General features: G+C 39.1%; 1 protein-coding gene and 1 pseudogene across 5 annotated transcripts in view; both read right to left on the reverse strand.

The window, feature by feature from the left end:
* Nucleotides 1–5,935: 5,935 nt before the first annotated feature.
* Nucleotides 5,936–7,283, reverse strand: LOC119003618 (annexin A2-like; annotated as a pseudogene).
* Nucleotides 7,284–13,228: 5,945 nt separating this feature from the next.
* SAP130 (Sin3A associated protein 130) overlaps nt 13,229–19,738 on the reverse strand; it is a 90,734-nt gene continuing 84,224 nt past the window's right edge. For 4 of the 5 annotated variants that reach the window (XM_037070106.1, XM_037070125.1, XM_037070115.1 and 1 more), the window contains 3 exons: nt 15,587–15,690; nt 14,409–14,522; nt 13,994–14,152 (listed from right to left, as the gene is read on the reverse strand). In XM_037070106.1, the coding sequence (XP_036926001.1) occupies nt 13,994–14,152; nt 14,409–14,522; nt 15,587–15,690 (377 nt within the window). Of the gene's footprint in view, nt 14,153–14,408; nt 14,523–15,586; nt 15,691–19,738 lie in introns of all 5 variants that reach the window. The other variant, XM_037070089.1, reaches the window with a different exon arrangement.

The following is a 19,738-nucleotide window of genomic DNA, read 5'->3' on the forward strand; positions in this document are numbered from 1 at the left end:
AAAGGATCAGCATGGACTTACTTGGACTTACTCTCTCTGACTTCCAGTACTGAGGTAGTAGTTTGAAAGGCACCAGGGACATATGGGGAGTAACTGGCCTGCCTGGCATCAAGATGAGAGCCAGGAGGCAGTTTTCTCCCAGAGAGAAGTGCTGGCAGAGGCAATTACTCCTTTTCTGAGCCCCCCTCACACAGAACTGGCAAGTGGATGCCATGTCTGAGTCTCCATCAACCTGACTCACATGGGCTTGCCCTGCTTTGATAATTCTTTGAGACCTTGCCCCTCACAATATTTGGACCCACCCAAGCCATTTCCAGTGGCTTTTCCATACAACTAGGCTCTTTTGCTTCATGCTTCAAACTTACCTAAAATCTCTCAAACAAGCAGTGTCTGGCCTCTGTGTACCCCACACCTCTTGCTAAGTGGCCCCAGGTCCAGTACTAGCAGCAGCCTACCTTGGTTTGTTGTGGGGAACTACATACTGTGGAGCCCTCCCATCCAGCAGCAGGTGAGAGTAAGTTGTCCTGGACCCTAACTGTTGTTCCAGCAGGAAAGAGGGTGGCAATTCCCTCTAGTGGAGAATGCGTGGAGAATGCCTGGAGCCCTCCTCCAAAATGGCTTTTATTAGGATTGGTACACGCAGAGGTATACAGCATGCATGCCTAGCTCATCAATCAATACCCAAAGGCTATAGTTAATAGAAAACATATTATCTATCAATAACAATGGAAGGAACAGAGAGATCTGCCTCAAGTTAGGGTCTGTTAGACGTGCGGACACCAGATAGTCATTGAGGCTTGTTTTATGAGATAAGGAGTTCACTCCTTATGCTTATCTGGTTTATGTCAATAGGGCTATACACAGCAAATCATGCTTCAAAGGGTACAATGCATTCTTTAGGCCTGATTTCCCATAGGAACTCTTGGCGTTAGTATCAGGTCGTTCCTGCCTCCTGCATTCCCAGCATTCTGGTCGAGACTTACAGGCCTCTCTCAAGGCTCATGTGGGTCTACAGTCTCTGATGTCACACAAAGTGGTCCCAACAGTCCACAGCTAGCTCTCTCCTAGGCAACTTCAAGCCTAGCACAAGTAGCAGCCATCTGTAGATTGCTCTGTAGCTCATGCTGCATGGCTCCATGCTGGGCACAGGTGGTGGCTGACCTTGTACCTTCCAGGAGGGTCCAAGAACCAGTGCACCCAGTGGATAGCCTCAGACACCACTGGATTGTTGGGGAGCAAGAGGCGTGCACTCGGAGTGCTCAGTGTGTATGACTAGGAGGCTGCATTACTGAGCCCTACAAAATACCTACTAAACAAGGCCTGTCTACCAAGTCTGGGAGATGCAAAAGCTCTACCTAATACACAGAAGAAAACACAAGGAAGCAGTCAAAATGCAGAGAAAGAGACAAAAAAAAAAAAAGGCCCCAAATGAAGAACAGGGTAAATCTCCAGGAAAAGAACTAAATAAAATGGAGGCAAGCAAATTACCAGATACAGAGGTAAAAAAATGGTTGTAAGAATGTTCAAAGAACTTAGTGAGAAGATCCACAGCACGCAAAAAGACACAGAAACCATAAAAAAAGAACTAGTGAGAAATGAAGGAAACACTAACTGAAATAAATAATTTAGAGGGAATCAACAACAGCAGATGAAGCCAAGAATCAAATCAGCAATTTGGAATACAAGAAAGCAAAACAAAAACAAAAACAAAAAAACAACATCCCCCCTCCAAATATATAAACAAAAAACAAAAAACACACATTCAAACAGAATAGCAAAAAGGAAAAAGAATTCAAAAATATAAAGACAGTGTAAGGAATCTCTGGGACAATTTCAAATGTACCAACATTAACGTCATGGGGTTGTTGGAAGAAGAGAGAGAACAGGAAACTGAAAGTCTGTTTGAAAAATGCCAGAAAACTTCCTTAATCTGCTGAAGGAAATAGATGTACAAGCCCAGGATGCATAAAGAGCCTCAAAAGATATAAACCCAAAAAGGTATACTCTAAGACACAGAATAATTAAAATTGAAATGGTTAAAGACAAAGACAGAATCTTACAAGCAGCAAGAGAAAAGAAATTCTTTACCTACAAGGAGGTCCCATAAGACTTCCAGCTGATTTCTCAACCGAAACTTTGCAGGACAGAAGGGAGTGGCAAAAAATATTCAAAGTGATGAAAAGCAAGGACCTACAATCAAGATTACTCTACCCAGGGATGCTATTATTTAAAATCAAAAGACAGATAAAAAGCTTCCCAGACAAGAAAACGCTAAATGAGTTCAAGCCAATATTACATGAAATGTTAAAGGTTCTTCTTTAAGAATAAACAAATATAAAGATATAAACATTAAAATGGCAGTAAGTACTTATCTATCAACAAGTGAATCTAAAAAAAGCAAAATAAATGAACAAGTAGAAAAGAAACAGATTCATAGATACAGAGATTTTGACAATTGCCAGATGGGAGGGATATTGGGGGGGTGAGTGAAACAGGTGAATAGATTAAGAAGTACAAATTGGCCCTGGCTAGTGTAGCTCAGTGGATTGAGCACGGGCCTGCGAACCACATGATCGCGGTTCGATTCCCAGTCAAGGCACATGCCTGGGTTACAGGCCAGTTCCCGGTTCCTGGCAGGGGATGCACGAGAGGCAACCATACATTGATATTTCTCTCTCTCTCTCCTTCCCTTTCCCTCTAAGATAAATAAATAAAATCTTAAAAAAAAGAAGTACAAATTGGTTGTTGCAGAGTAGTCATGGGGATATAAAGTACAGCATTGGGAATATAGTTGATAATATTGTAATAACTATGTATGGTGTCAGATGGGTATGAGATTTATCAGGATGATTACTAAGTAAGTTATATAATGTTTAATCACTGGAGTGTATACCTGAAAGTAATGTACTATTGTACATCAATTGTAATTAAAAAATAAAAATAATTTAAAAATAACCTGAAAAACAATTCTATTTACAATAGCATAAAAAATAATAATATATTTGGTAATGTAAAATTGTACAGCTGCAATGGAAAATAGTTTGGTGGTTTTCTTTCTCAGAAAACTATACACAAAATTATCACAATTTAGAAAGTTTACTCATATATGCAAAGGAACTAAAACCAGGTAAACAGATAATTATGTGCCAACTATTAATTATAGCATTTTTATAATAGCAAAAAAATATTAACAATTCAAGTGCCACTTAGTTGATAAATGAACAAAATAAAATGTGATATATACATATAAGTAATTTAAAAAAAAGATTTTATTTACTTTAAGAGAGAAAGGAAGCGAGAAAGAGAGAGAAACATTAATATACAGTTTCCTCTCACGTGCCCCCAGCTGGGAACCTGGCCTGCAACTCAGGCATGTGCTCTGACTGAAATTTGAACCCGTGACCTTTTGGTTTACAGGCCGGTGCTCAATTCACTAAGCCACACCAGCCAGGGTACATATAAGTCATTTATTCAGAGAAAAGAGGGAATGAAGTTTTCATTCATGCTACAACCTGGATGAATGTGTAAAAGCTTATGCAAAGTGAAATAATCCAGACACAAAATGACAAATATTGCATGAATCCATTTATGTGTTACCTAAAACAGGCAAATCCATAGAGACAGAAAATGTTTAGAGATTACCAGGGACTGGTTTAGGGAGAATGAAGAATTAATGCTCAATGATTATAAAAGAGTAATAAAAACATTTTGGAAATAGATGATGGTGATATTTGCATAATTTAATGTCATGGAATTGTATCCTTAAAATGGTTAAAATGGCATATTTTGTTATATATTTACTATAATTTGAAAGATTAATAATGTAATATGTAAACATTGAATTATACACTTTAAATAGGTGAATCATATTGAATGTAAATTATATTTCAGTTAAACTGTTTCAAAATAAATAATAAATACTATATTTAAACAATCAATTGTATCTGTATAGTAGTAATGAACATACAAAAAAATGAAGCTAGCCCTGGCCAGTGTGGTTCAGTTGGTTGAAGCATTGTTCCATACACAAAACAGTTAAGGGGGTTTGATTTTTTGGTTAAGGGCGCCTATTTAGGTTGTAAGTTTGACCCCTGGTTGGGTGTGTATGGGAGGGAACCAATATATGTTTCTCTCTCACATCAATATTTCTTTCTCGGGCCTGCGAACCAGAGGATTGCGGTTCGATTCCCAGTCAGGGCACATGCCTGGGTTGCAGGCAGGTTCCCTGCAGGCCAACTCCCAGCAGGGGACCCACGAAAGGCAACCATACATTAATGTTTCTCTCCGTCTCCTTCCCCTCTAAAGATAAATAAATAAGTAAATAAAATAAAAAAAATATTTCTTTTTCTTTCTTCCTCTCTCTTTAAAATCACCAAACCATTATCATATGAAATGTGAAATTATTTAATAAAAAGATCAAAACTATTAACAATAAAATGGCAATAAATATGTATCAACAATGAAATCTAAAAATCAAACTAAGCAAACAAGAAGAACAGAGAAAAAATCATGGATATGGAAAGCATTTTGATGGTTGCCAGATGGGAGTGGGATGTGAGGGAATGGATGAAGAGATGAGGGGATTAAGAAGTACAAGTACAGAATAGCCAAGGGGATATTAAGTACAGTATAGGAAATGGAGTAGCCAAAAACATATATTCATGACCCATGGACATAAACAATGGTGTGGAGATTGTCTGAGGGAGTGGGCGTGGCTGGGTGGAGGGTGACAAAGTGGGAAAAGTTGGGAACAACTGTAATAGCATAATCAATAAATTATAATTAAAAAAATAAATTTAGCCCTGGCTGGTGTAGCTCAGTGGATTGAGCGTGGGCCTGCGAACCAAAGGATCGAGGTTCAATTCCCAGTCAGGGCACATGCCTGGGTTGCGGGCCACTTCCCAGCAGGGGACACATGAGAGGCAACCATATATTGATATTTCTCCCCCTCTCTCCCTTCCCCTCTAAAGATAAATAAATAAAATCTAAAAAAATAAATAAATTTAAAATGAAAGAAACTATTCCATTTACACTAGCATCAAAGTAATAAAAGTTAGGAATGAGTTTAACAAAAAACTTTTACTGTGAATAATACAGAACACGGTTGAAAGAGATTAAATTAGCACTAAATTAATAGAAAGACAAGCTATGATCATGATCAGAATACTGTAAGGTGGCAAAATGTCCCAAATATGTCTATAGACTCTACCTTCCAAATTTCCAATGACTGTTTTTGCAGAAATTGACAGGCAGATCCTAAAATTCACCTGAAAATATAAGAAACCGAGAACAGCTAAAATAACCTTGAATAATAATAACAAAATGCCCAATTTCACAGCTTCAGAGTTTCACCAGATAAGACATTGTGGTAGTGGGCATAAGCTAGACATAGATGACTAGAATAGAACTGAGAGTTCACAAGTTAAGCTTTCCTATACACAACTAACAAACACATGGTCAACAAATTTGCCAGGGCAATTCAATGCTGAAAAAAGTCATTTCAACAAACGGTTATCGGAAAATTGGCTAGTCCCATGCAAATGAGTACAGTTGGATCTTCACATCAGATAGAAAAATTAACTGAAAATAGATTAAACTCCTAAACTGGAGCTATAGTTATAGGGTACAGGGCTTGTTTTGGGGGTCATAAAGTATTTTAAAATTGAATGTGGTGATGGAGGCACAATTCTGAATTTATAAAAATCAAGTAGGCAAATGACATATTATGTGAATTATATCACAATATATCTTTTTAAAATGAGAGGTTGTAACTAGTGACCCCACACACATGAAAAGGATAATACAGAAAAACTATAAACAATTTCATGCCCAGAAGTTTAATAACTTGAATAAAATAGTCAAATTCCTTGAAAGACAGAAAACTACCAAAGCTCACATGAGATAGACAATCCAAATAGACTTACATTTATTTTTTTCTAAAGTAAAAATTCAGTTTGTTCATCTGTTTACGACACAGTACACAAGAGGCAGTGTTTCACATCATAGATTTAACTTCCAACTCCTGGGAATGTTCATTTCTTTGGCTAAAAGGAGAGACTAGCTGGGAAAGCCAGGCAATGCTTGGGCAACTGAAATAAGGGGAGGCAGGAGCAATGCTAACATCACCCTCATGGGGATGAGCACGGGGGGCTATTAGTGGCAAGCAGATTTTCTAGAATCATTAGCTGGAAGCACAGGAGAACCACTCCTGGACATTTGAGCTGTCTCAGGCCTCAGTCATCCCCACCACACAGGTATAGCAGCGCTTTCTGGTAGTCACCCTTGGTGTCTTGTTGGATGTTATAGTACAGGAACTTGCCGTACTTCTTGAATTCAGGCCTGATTTTCAACATGTCCATCTTGCTGCACGAGATCATGATTCTCATCAAGACCTTATCGCGTGTCCCCTTGCCCTTCATTGAGTCATAGTCAGTCAACAAAATACAGGGACTTGTTCTGGATGCACTGCACCAGGTTCAGGAAAGCATTTCCAGGTCCCCCTTGACTTCCTTCTTGATGCTCTCCAACATGTCTTAAGGGCTGTAGCTCTTGTGCCTTTCAAATAGTTTCTGGAGGTGACACCCGCTCCGCTCAGTCATGATGCTGATCCACTTGGAAATGTCAGTTCCTTTCCTCTTCACTCCAGTGTCATAGAGATCCCGGACATCCTGGTCAATCAGTTCATAATCAATGGCAGAGCCATCTTCTGCTCTTCTACCCTTGACGAGGGAAACCATCAGCTTGCGGAAGTCACCAGATGTGTCAGAAATAATGTCCTTCTCCAGGACAGTCTTGTACATTTCCTTGTAGACTCTTAATTTCCTGCAGCTCCTGGTTGGTCCTTGAGCAGATGATCTTAATGAGAGAGTCCTCATCAGCCCCCAGCCCCTTCATGGAGGCCTTCAGCTAGGAAGCATCATACTGAGCAGGTGTTTTCAACAGGCCCAGAATCACCATCTCCAGGTGGCTGGACAAGGCTGACTTCAGTGCTGACGGAAGTTCCTTTCTGGTCCTTCTCTGGTAGGCAAAGGCAATATCCTGTCTCTACTCATTGCTGCAGTTGGTCAGAATGTTGACGATGGTGACCTCATCCACACCTTTGGTCTTGATGGTCGTTTCAATGTTCAGAGCATCCTGGTTGTCATCAAAGCTTTGACTGACCCACATGCATTTGCGGGTGTGGTGTGATCACCCTCCAAGCTGAGCTCTCTCAGAATTTTGCGAACAGTAGACATTTTGAAAGCAGCTGGGCCGGGTACTGAGAGCTGTGAGTGTCCCTAGAAGCAGGGCCGACTTATTTATTTTTAAATTGAATTGATAAACTTTCCAAAACAAAAAGTACTAGATCTAGATATTTTTCACTGCTGAATTTGACCAAATATTTAAGGGAGAAATTGTGCCAATTCCCTACAATCCCTTGTAGAAAATAGAAGTAGAGAGAACCATTTCTAACTCATTCTATGAGGCCAGCATTATCCTGACACTGAAAATAAAGACAAGAAAGAAAAAATGGAGGAATGTTGCTCATAAAATAGATACAACTAAATATTGGCAAACTGAATCTAACAATGGGTAAAAAAAGAATAATACACCATAAACAGTAGGATTTATTCCCATTGTTCTATAACAAAAAAATCAACAAATAAATTCTACCCTATCAACAAGCTAAAGAAAATGATCATATCAGTAATGCAGAAAAAGCACAGTACAAAATCTATCATAAATTCTACAATTAAAAACTCTCTTGCCCTGGCTGGTGTGGCTCAGTGGATTGAGTGTAGGCCTGCAAATCAAACGGTACCAGTTTGATTCCCACTCAGGCCACATGCCTGGGTTGCAGGCCAAGTCCCCACTAGGGGGTGTGTGAGAGGCAATCACACATTGATGTTTCTCTCATTCTCTTTCTCCCTCCCTTCCCCTCTAAAAATAAATAAATAAAATATCAAAAGACACTTTTGGTAAACTAGGAACAGAGAACTTTTTGAACTTCATGAAGAAAATCTTCCCAAAACCCTAATGCTAACATACTTAACGGTGAGAAATTGCACACTTTACCCCTAATATTGGGAATAAGGCAAATATATCCCCCTGTACCATTTCTATTCAACATTTTACTGGAGGGCCTACCTAGTACAATAATAAAGAAAAACAATAAAACTTGTACAGATTGGGAAAGAAGAAATAATGCTGTATTTGTTCACATACGGAATTACTGTTAATGTAGAAAGTTCCAAAGAATCAACAACAAAAACCACAGCCATATCACAGCATATAAAGCTAAGAGTTTATAATGTTGACTGCTTTCCCATTTACTGCCAGTGAAAAATTAGAATTTGAATTGAAATATGTTCAGAATGTATGAGGAAAACTGAAAAACTCTGATGAAAGTCGAAGATGTAAATAAATGGAGAAATAATCTATGTTCTTGGATTAGAACACAAACATTAAGATGTCAATTGTTTCCCAACTTGATCAATAGACTCTATGTAATGCTGGTTAAATTATAGTAAGCTATTATATATATATACACATATACAGATTCTAAATTTATATGAAAAGACAGAAGGCCTAGAATAGCCAACACAATAGTGAAGAAAAAAAGTTAGAGAACTGATACTACTAAAATTCAAGATTCACTATATAAAACTGCAGTAATCAAAACAGAGTGGTATTGGCAAAAGAATAAAGAAGTAGATTGATGGAAAAGAATAGAGAACGCAGAAACAAATATAGGCCCACAAAAATATAGAAAACTGACCTTTGACAAAGAAGCAGAGGCAATTTAATGGAGACTTTTCAATAAATGGTGCTAGACATCCACATGCCAAAAAAAAATCTTTTTTAAAAAATATTTTATTTATTTATCTTTAGAGGGGAAGGGAAGGAGAGAGGGAGAGAAATATCAATGTATGGTTGCCTTTGCCAAGGACACACAATGTATGGTTGCCTTTCCTGTGTCCCTTGCTAGGAACTGGCCTGCAACTCAGGCATGTGCCCTGACTGGGAATCGAACCACGATCCTCTGGTTTGCAGGCCCGTGCTCAATTCACTGAGCCACACCAGCCAGGGCTAAAAAAAAACAAAAAAAAAAAAACAACTTAACACAAACCTTACACTTCCAGAAAAATTACATTAAAATGATCCATTTTATAAAAAACAAAACTATAAAAAGCTTGTATCAAAACATAGGAGAAAATGTAGGTGATCGTGGGTTTGTTACAGTCATTAGACATAATTCAAATGCACAATCCATGAAAGAAAAAAAACTGATGTTGTAGTTTATTAAAAAAAAACAAACAAGAAACTTCTGCCCTGGCTGGTGCGGCTTGGTAGATTGAGTGCTGGCCTGCGAATCAAAGGGTCACTGGTTTGACTCCGAGTCGAGGATGTACGCCTGGGTTGTGGGCTGGATCCCTAAGTGGGGGGCACGTGGGAGGCAACCACATGTTGATGTTTCCCTCTCTCTAAAAAGTAAAATAAAATCTTAAAAAAAAACTTCTGCTTTTCAAAAGGCACTAAATAAAGGGAAAGATAAGCCACAGAATATAAGAAAATATTTACAAAACGCCCATCTGAACAAGACTGATAACCAAAATACACAAAGAACTCTCTTAAAACTGAATTGGAAAACAAACAACATAAATTAAAATATGGGCAAATATCTTAACAAATACCTCATCAAAAACAATATAAAAATGCTTAACATCATGTATCATTAAGGAACTACAAATGAAATCAATGAGATACTATTACACATCTACAAAATACATAAACTACAAAACACTGACGGCATTGAACATTGGGGAGGATGTAGAGCAACAGAAATTCTCATTTAGTGCTGGTGGGAATGTAAAATGATGCAGTCACTTTGGAAGACAGTTTCTTTTAATCTTATGAGCCAGCAATCACTTTCCTAGGTTTTTACCCAACTGATTTGAAGATTTATTTCCACGTAAGAACCTGCAAACAAATGTTTATAATAGCTACATTCACAATAGTCAATAATTGGAAGATGTCCTTTAATAGAGACACGAATAAACGAACTGTTGTATATTCTCACAACACACCACCATTCAGCAATGAAAAAAAATCAACTTATAATACATACAACAAATATCTGAATCTCAAATTATGTTGAGCATAAAAGCCAGACACAAATAAGTACAGACAGTTTAATTCCATTTATATAAGGTTCAACAACCAAGAAATCTGTAACAAATTGGTGTTTACTCTTGTAGGGGTAGAGGTATACTGACTACAAAAGGACACTCTGCAGTTATGGCAATGTTATGTCTCTTTATTCAGATGTTATATATATGTCAAAGTGCATAAAATTGTATAGTTAAGATTTGGGTATTTAATTTTATGTAAATATACTACAGTAAAATAGGTTATTTAAAAGGAGCCAAAGACTATTGGCTATTTTGGACGGATGTAGTGGGTTGTGATTGGGATGGCGCAATTGTGAGACTTCTGAGGTGCCTAGTGTTGGCCCGGAAAATGTACCTGCCAAAAAGGACACCTGTAGTTAATGGGCTTAAATTCCTAACCAGAGCCTAAGATCCCTCACAAATGCTGCATTTCAGGGAAAAGCCAGACTGGGCTGCCAAGCCTCCCGCATTGGGCTCCTGTCCTCTAAACTGACCCTCCTAAGAGAACTCCTAGATGAAATCTGACCAACAGAACTTGGACTTTCCTGTCCAATCAAAGTTGCACAGCTATATTCTCTTTTACATTCAATGGATTGGAGTAGCTTTATTTCTACAAATCAGGACAGTGCTATGTGGAATAATCAAGCTGGAAGATTTGTGGTCCTCATTTGTATAGGAACAGACCAACCTGGGATCTGATTGGGGGTGGAACCAGGGGAAGGCAGGCACATGTGCCACAAAAGTCAGAGAGGGGGAGCTGTTGGACCAAAGAATTCTGTCAATCTAGCCTGGGGAAAAGAAGGGATTATTTGGCGGGGAGGGGGTGGTGGACCCTTTTAGAACATGTGGAAGTTTGGGAAGTTAACTGAGCGTTCTGAAAAGCACCAGTTCCATCCCACCCCCCAAACTAATATAAACCCAAGGAACTCTCTTACCCACCTGGTGAAGATACTAGCTGGTGTATATGTGGGAACTTCTGGCCCCTAAAATCACATGGCTGATGGCAGTACAGGCCACACACACAGGTTCCAGAGGAGAACCTGAAGATGGACAGTATCTGGGAGCAAACTCAGCTGCCTTGAATGACTGCTCAGCAACCGCCTGCATTTCCCAAAGGATGGTACTTTAAATGTGAGAAGGAATTCTGGACACTGCCTTTAGTTTTTTTTGGTCTGGTTGAGGACAACTGGTCTTTCATCCAGTTTTCCAAAGGGATAGGCTTTGAGATGAGTCTGCCATTCTCCCAGATCATGCAGCACTTGAATAACCACCTCTTTCCTTTCTCACCAGCCTCTGCCTCTAGAATTTGCCTATTGGTGGAGACATCAGAGAAACTGCTTACTTGGGTTCTGTACCAGTTTTGCCAAACCCAGAAGGGACAGTATGGACACTGGGAAGTCCTAGAGAGCTTAGGTTTGGTTCCCAGCTGCCTGTGGCAGGCCAGCCCTGAGTGGGACTGCAGCGATTTCCCTATCTCAGGGAATTTCCCTGCACTCCTGTTCAAGGTGTCAGCCACTTGAAACACTTGGCTGATGAAAGGAAATGGTTCTTGGAATGATAGACTCTGAGTCAAACTGTCAGTCCTCTACCTTTGCCATTTGAGCTTTGTGCCACTGGGGTCCAGAGGGGACCATTTGGGCTTTTGTGCTACTGCATGCAGTAATGGTTGGCAGAAGAAAAGACAACTTGCTAGTGAGCATTCATTTGAAACAATGGAATTGTGGATTCAAATTTTGTTTATATGTCCCACTTTGCCTGGGGATTTGTTGTGGTTATAGTTCTGGGTTTGTACTTCTGTGCCATCAGAGGTTGTTCCGTTTTGACTCCTTACGGGAGCCCATTGGGCCAAATTTTCACAGATTGACCCATGTAGTCATTATCCAATGTCTAATGTCTAAGAAAGAATTTACTTTTTATTGTAAAACTGCATGGCCTCTCTATATATTTTAGCATGAGAAAAATGGCTCCTAAATGGTTCCCTAAATTACTACACCATCTGGCAACTGAAATTATTTTGCCAACAACCAGGGAAATGGGATGAAATTCCAATGTCCAGGCTGAAAGACACTATTCTAGTAATCACACTACACACTGGTGCCTAGTAAACAATCAGTATCTTTTAAAGTTGGCTCTATATCCCAATGAAACATTCTAGTGAAACAGCACATTATCCCAAGGACTTTAGCCAAGCTTTGTAGGTCTACGTGTCCTAATCAGAAGAAGGCTGGGGGCCAACTTTGCCTCTTTCTCCTCCAATCTTATACTAGGTGAGAGCTTAACATTCTAATTTAAGGAAGAAGACTGTCTCAGGTGAGCCAGTCTAAACAGAGCTAGTGCACCAGTCCCAAAGACCTGGTCAGAATTGGCACAGACTTTGTCTCAAATCTGTTTAAGTCAGGACAAGGAGAAGAGTGCCAGCCTCAAGTTGGCAACTGGAAACACATTTCTAGGAAGGAGACAAATACATTCTGCAAGAATATCCAGCCAGAAGAGAGAGACATGACTGCTTGTGCCCAGAGGAAGCAAAACTGGGCTATCTACCACTCCAGCAGGTTAATAGGAAGCAAGAGTAACCCCGTGAAGAAAACTCACAGTCCTGAGCACTTCACCCCATGACTGCAGCCTTAGTTGTTCTAAAACTTGACCATTTCTGCCCTGGCTGGTGGAGCTCAGTGGATTGAGGGTGGGCCTGTGAAGCAAAGGATGGTGGTTCGATTCCCAGTCAGGACACATGCCTAGGTTGCAGGCCAGTTCCCAGTTGGGGACACATGAGAGGCAACCACACATTGATATTTCTCTCCCTTTCCCTTCCCCCCTCTCTGAAAATAAATAAATAAAACATTAAAAAAAACTTGATCATTTCTAAATCTGAAATGGGATACAATATAGACTTGTATTTAAGCTAAACAAAAGCCACTGTGGCATCTTCAAAATATCAGCACAAGTGGAACTCTTCAGATAGAATAACAAAACTATAATAGAACAGACTCAGCAATGTGTAAGAAACTCCAGTAGGGTCGACACTCAAGTGATGTTCAGTATAGCAATGGGTAACTTTATAAAATGATGCAAACTGCTGATGTACGAAACTTCTTTGAGTCCTTTATTAAAATTTGGAGATGTGTGGTACATACAATGAACAGCATCACACCAGCTACAGAAGTACAGATGACCAAGGGTGTACTTCAGAACAAGGAACTCAGAGCAATTTATGGTGTTACATACTCTGAGCTTTCACAAAAACCCAACTTTTGATACACACAGGACAGACAATATAATAATTCCATTTTGAAATGGTTCTTAAAACTGACAATTGATAGTTTAAATCCTTTTTGAGTGTGAGATGTGTGCAGGTCTCTGGGTGCCATGGAACTGCTGAAAAAGGCCAGCTCTGGCTTACAGGTCAAAGAGTAGGAACCGATTGGGGTGAGAGGAGAGGTTTGACTTTCAGTGTACAGAGATAACAAGTAGTCCAGGTGGACACTTTCAGTCCAGGCTCAGTCTGGGTCCTAAAGGAATCCGTCAGATACAGTTTATAATCTGGAAAGCTGAAAAATTCCAGCCATCTTTTGTGTCTCTGATTCCAACTGGTAGACAATGATGCATCAGGATGTGTTTATGACACAGTAAACTTAAGAGGGATGTGCCTAAAATTCACTGTGACAGGTCATCTCTGATCCTCTTGGGACACTGGGTGCCATGGGTCCCTCTGCTTCCACATGTGAATTAAGGAACATTTTCTTTATTTCAACCCTCCATTTTGAAAATAACCAATATCCTCTCTCCACTCCCACCATCATTCTTCATAAATTGTGTTTCTAAAGTCCCAATTCTTGATGGTTCTAGACTTTTTCCTTTCGCTTCAATTTTGATACCTTCTTGACAGTTCCATTCTTATTCAGAAGCTTCAGGACACGATCTTTATGATCTAAAACCTTAAGCATGGAGTCTCTGGCCTCACTGATCTGATCCATCACAAGTTTACACCTCTGCATATTCCCCTGAAACAAAAGACGTCATTGTCAATCAGTGATCTTGAGAATAATTTGACTTTTAAGTAACTTCTCATCTTTAAATTGAGACCATTTTGGGGCTTTCACATAGAAAAACGTTTTAGTGTTTCTTGGTAATGCAGGCTGAAGTAAATAAAAGGTTTTATTAAAGATAATGGTAGATGAGAAAGGGAAAGGAAGAAGCAAGAATACAGTAAACGATTCCATAAAGTGGATGATCAGAAAGGAAAGGGCTCATTCAAACCTGTATTAGTTCATTTATTCGGTGTAGATCATCATCAGTTGCTGCTTTTTTCTTTGGGATAATTCCTTCCTGTAGGTTGGTGAGTCTTTCATAAACATCATGTTCTAGATTTGTCTGCAACACATAGTGGGGAGGCGAGCATTGTGACCTCAGAAATATGGTGGGTTTTTTTGGTCAACTTTAGGCAAATAAAGCCACCTGGAATCACCTTTCTAAATCAGTCTGAGAACAGTTTGAGTGATGAAATCTTTTCTCTCAATGACTAAACTGATCATTAACAAGTTATGTTACAATTTGCCATATGAGTAATTCAGAGTCCATCTTCAAGAATAATTTTTAAATACTGCCCTAAATTCAATTCCTCTGGAAAACAAGTCTGTAAGTTTCATAGAAACGTGCTTCTCTGTTAAGTACAGAACTAAACACAGTACTGTTTTTTTTTAAATATACTCATAACAGTATTCTTCATATCACAGCTACTTCGAAGATGGAAAAGTTTTTACTATTATCCCTTCACATCATTGGTGAAGGCAAGATTCCTGCCCTAGAGTTTTGGAGAGAGTTGAAAACGTAAGACTGACTGACACTGGACAGATGAGGTCGATAGCAGTTTACCAGTCAACATACTCACAGGCCAGGGGATGATGACACTGCACACTATGTCAGGCCACAGGGGCCATGATGGGGCTGTATTCAGGAACACAGTGAACAAGCAGGGTTTGAAGGAGGCAGGCTCTGTAGTGTCAAGAGGGAGAGGGACCCCATGGTTCCCACAGGAGGGTGTGACTGGCTTATCTGAATAATCTGCAAGCTGGCAGAGGACTAAAGCCCAATCTTCAGTGAAAAGTGGGAAACATGCCTGGTCCCCACGATAAAAAGCAGAGTGGGGAGGAGGGGCTTACACTGAGGCCATCTGAGGCTCCCTGTCATGGCAACACATAGTACTGAAGTTTAATTGTAGGTCTTACACCATAGGTGCTCAATATAGTTTGGTTCTGGATACCAGAACTAAGATATATTTAGGTCACAATTTTACCTATGAAACATATGATAATTATGTTATATAGCATACATAAAAATTCTATCATGACCCATGTTCATTGCAAATGTTTCAGAATTGCTCAAAAGAAAATGTTCTTTGACTAGACACCTCTAGTATGTGATAAGACTCGACCTACCAGCTGCAGCAACTGGGCGGCACAGAGGTGGACTTTCCAGCCTTGAGCACGACAGGACACTCCTTTCTGATTAGCTATTTCTTGTAGCATAGCTTTCTTCTCCTCTAGAATCATAAAAAAAGTATGCTTCAGTTGTAGAAAGTTAAAATCCTTAATGTTCAAGCCATGCAAGTGCTACTATTTTGTCAGTAATTTCTTCACTTAAGTATCTTTAAATATATCCTTTGTGTTGAAGTCACGAAGAAGTCACAACATAAATAAAAGGACTCTTTTTGCCCATCCCGTAAGAATGCTTTACAGACATGCTCTGCTAGTCTAGTGAGTTCAAAAGAAGGCAAGTTACTATTCTAATCTCTTTAAAGAAGGCAAATGGTCTTTAGTGGGTTGTAGCCTTGCTCATGTGTGCCCGTTGCAAGCATGTGGAGAGCTGGACCTGAAGTCTTAGAAGCTCTTCAGTATTACCTAGATCTTGAAGAAATCACAAGAATCAAATTTAAATAAATTTGGACAGTAAGATATAAATGAAATGTATCATTTGTGCTGGAGAGAGACAAACTAGGATTGAGGGGTGCTCATCAAAGGTGAGTTTAGCTATATCTGGGAATTTTTAATTACTGTGTAAGTAGGATTTAAAATATATTTACACATTATATGGATAATTAAAAATACTTTAAATTAAAAAACTTTATTTTAAAAATTACTCTTAAAAAAAAAAACCAATGTATGTATTTGTCAAAACCCAGAGAATGCACAACACCAACACTGAATCCTAACATAAACAATGGAATTTGGGTGGTTACATGATGGATCAGTATAGGACTATCAGTTGTAACAAATGTACCACTACAGTGGGGATGTTGGTAAGTGGTGAAGGCTGTACATATGGGTGGGGAGCGGGGTGTATGAGAAATCTCTGTGCCTCCTACTCAATTCTGTTGTGCACCTAAAACTGCTCTAAGAAGTTTGTCAATTAAAAAAAAATTGCTTACCTAGCAGGCAAATATTAGCATAAAAACGACTAAACAATTTTTAAACTTTTTGAGATAATTACAGACTCACTTGCAGTTGTACAAACTAATACAGAGAGATGCTGTGTAGTCTTTACCTAGTTTTCCCTAATAGTAGAGTCTTGCAAAACTAGAGTATAATACTACAACCTTGATATAGTGCACAGACCTTATTGTTTTCACATTTTAGATGTACTTGTGGATTTCATTATAAGCATTTAAAAAAACTTTTAAATTTCAAATAAAGATTCACAGTAAGTGACAAAGATGGTATGGAGATATACCTGATGGGGGACTTTTATCTAAAACACACGAAGAACTCTTAAAATTTATCTATTGATCTATCTGCCATTCAACTTTATTAGATCTTTTTTTTCCATCATCATTTATCTCCCCTATATGCTTTTCTACCTTCACCCATTATGGCTCCCATAATCATCACACTGTTGTCCATGTTCCTAAGTTATTTTTTTCTTTTTTGCTCAATCCCTCCAGAATAATTCTTAGAACTCAACAAGACAAACCAATTAAAAATGAAGGTCAAAGATTCCAAACAGACATCTCTCCAAAAGATACATGGATGGTCAACAAATACATGAAGACACTCAACATCTTTAGCATTAGGGAAATGCCAATGAAAACCACATTGAGAGTGACGTCAAAAGAATGGTGGTGTGAGAAATCACCTTGGTCTCTTACACTGAAATTTCAACAATCTGAGCAGCTATAACTCAACAAAGGATTCCCTGTTCAACTCACAGGCACAACTGAGAGATCCACACATTGAAGCATCTAAAAGTGGGCAAATGGGAACAAAAAGGACAGGTGAGAAGGGAGAAGGACTCAAGACTAGCAATGGAGCCAGGAGCTCAAAGTAGGGCTCAGCTCAGAGAGGAGAGGAAGTTGGCTGTGGCTGGCACTTCCTTCAGCTGGGAGGAACAGCGACACATGGTGGGCATTCCTGCGGGAGTGAGCAGTGTGAGCTGTGGCTGAGCTGAAAGACCCTGGCAAGGACACAGCATGATGTATGGCTACAGTTGTTGGGAAGTGGACATTCGAGAAAGAGAAACAAGGCCATGGAGCACTGCTGCCTTGTAGACTCCCAAAACTCACCTTCTGTTGCTCTTGGTATTGGGTTGAGAAGCACACTATTTGCAAACTGGAGAACTGTTACTGCAGAATAATTATTTTCCCTGAATAAAGGGTACATTCTGTGACTGATCCCTGATTAGGATGCATTGCTGGGGGACCCCTGTGGAAGTTTGAGATTGCCATTATAGAAAGGGCAAAACAAAGAAGGTAGCTGGGTTTCCCCAAACAATCCCACCTCCAAGCATCACAGCTACACTGAGGACAGTCAAGGGGTTAGCTCTGAGATTTCACAGAGCTAAAAAAAAAAAAAATGCCCTCCTGATTCAGTGCCACCTACTGGAAAATAATAAAAGATCTCTTTGCACTAAGTGTGACTCATAGATGCCTAGACAACGAAGGAAATCCTCAATACCATGAATAACCAAGGTAGCAAAACAGCTCAGAAGTCAATGAAAAACCTCTAGAAAACAAATCTAAAGACATGGAAATATGTGACATAAGTGACAGAGAATTCAAGAGTGCAATTCTGAAAAGAACTAAAGAAGCAAGAAAATACAGGCAATTTAATGAGCTCAGAAAACAAATCAATGGACAAAATGAGTATTTTACCAAAGAGATTCAAACTTTAAAAAGAATTTTATGTATGTATGTATGTATGTATGTATGTATGTATTTATAGAGGGGAGGTGAGAGAGGGAGAGAAATATCAATGTGTGGTTGCCTCTAATGCACCCCGTGCACTGGGAACTTGGTCCACAACCGAGGGATGTGCCCTGACTGGGAATTGAACCAGGAACCCTTTGGTCCTGAGCACAGGACAGTGCTCAATCCACTGAACCACACCAGCCAGGGTGAGATTGAAACTTTTAAAGAAGAACAAAACACATTCTGAAGATGAAAAATTCAATAAAAGAGATCAAGAATGAACTAGTGAGCATAGGACTATCTGGAGGAAAAAATAAGTGATACTGAAGACAGAAATCTAGAAATGACACAGAGGGAAGAAAAGAGACTGGAGCATAAAAAAAAATAAAAAGCTCTACGTGAACTATCTGACTTCATCAGAAAGAACAAGGCATATCAGAAGAAGAAAGAAAACAAAGAGCCTTTTCAAATAGTTAGGGACCTTCCCAAACACATAGAAAGAGTTAGATGCTTGAATCCAAGAAGCAAACAGAGCCTAGTTACCTCAATCCAACAAGGTTGTGTCCAAGGTACAGTGTATTAAAATTGTCAAAACTTAATGACAAAGAAAGAATTCTCAAGGCAGCCAAAGAGAAAAAGGAAGTAACCTACAAAAGAAAGCCCATTAGGTTATCTTCAGACTTTTAAGCAGAAACTCTACAGGCCAGTAAAGAATGGAACCAAATATTCAAACTACCAAAAGAGAGAAATTACCAGCTGAGAATAATATATCCATCATAGATATCCTTCAGATATAAAGGAGAAATAAAGACTTTTCCAGACACGCAGAAAATAAGGGAATTTATTACTAGAGGACCTCCACTGTAGGAAACACTCAAGATCACAACACTATGAGTAAGATCAACAAACCTAAAGAATAAAGAAGGGCAATTTATGATAACAAAAACATAAAAGGTCCAAATTTGCAATTTGGTGGATGAAGATCAGATGCACTTAAAAGATGAAAAAGTACTGTATTTATGATACTTTCTTTTTCATACACTAATGGTACCATACACACACACAAAACAGACGCAGAGCTTTACAAAGGGAGAAAAGAAGTATGGAATACCACTGGTACTTCTGGTCAAAATGGTGGCAAAGGCAAACATACCGTGCTTCCTTGCACAACAACATCAAAATTAAAATTAAATTATACAACAATCAATACTCAGAAACATCAGAAATCTAGTTGAATGTAAGTCTTGATAACAAAGGAATTAAAAAAAAACACATCCATCTAGACTAGTAGGAGGGGTGCAGATACAGAGTGGGCTGGTCCCACACCCATGTGTGGTGGATAAAAATTTGGATATCTTGGGAGTAAGGAGTCCCAGCCCCATACCAGGCCTCCCAGCCCAGGTTCCAG

Source organism: Sturnira hondurensis, unplaced genomic scaffold (genome assembly GCF_014824575.4).
Source record: "Sturnira hondurensis isolate 20B ecotype Veracruz unplaced genomic scaffold, ASM1482457v3 Scaffold0001304, whole genome shotgun sequence".
NCBI classification, from domain to species: domain Eukaryota; kingdom Metazoa; phylum Chordata; class Mammalia; order Chiroptera; family Phyllostomidae; genus Sturnira; species Sturnira hondurensis.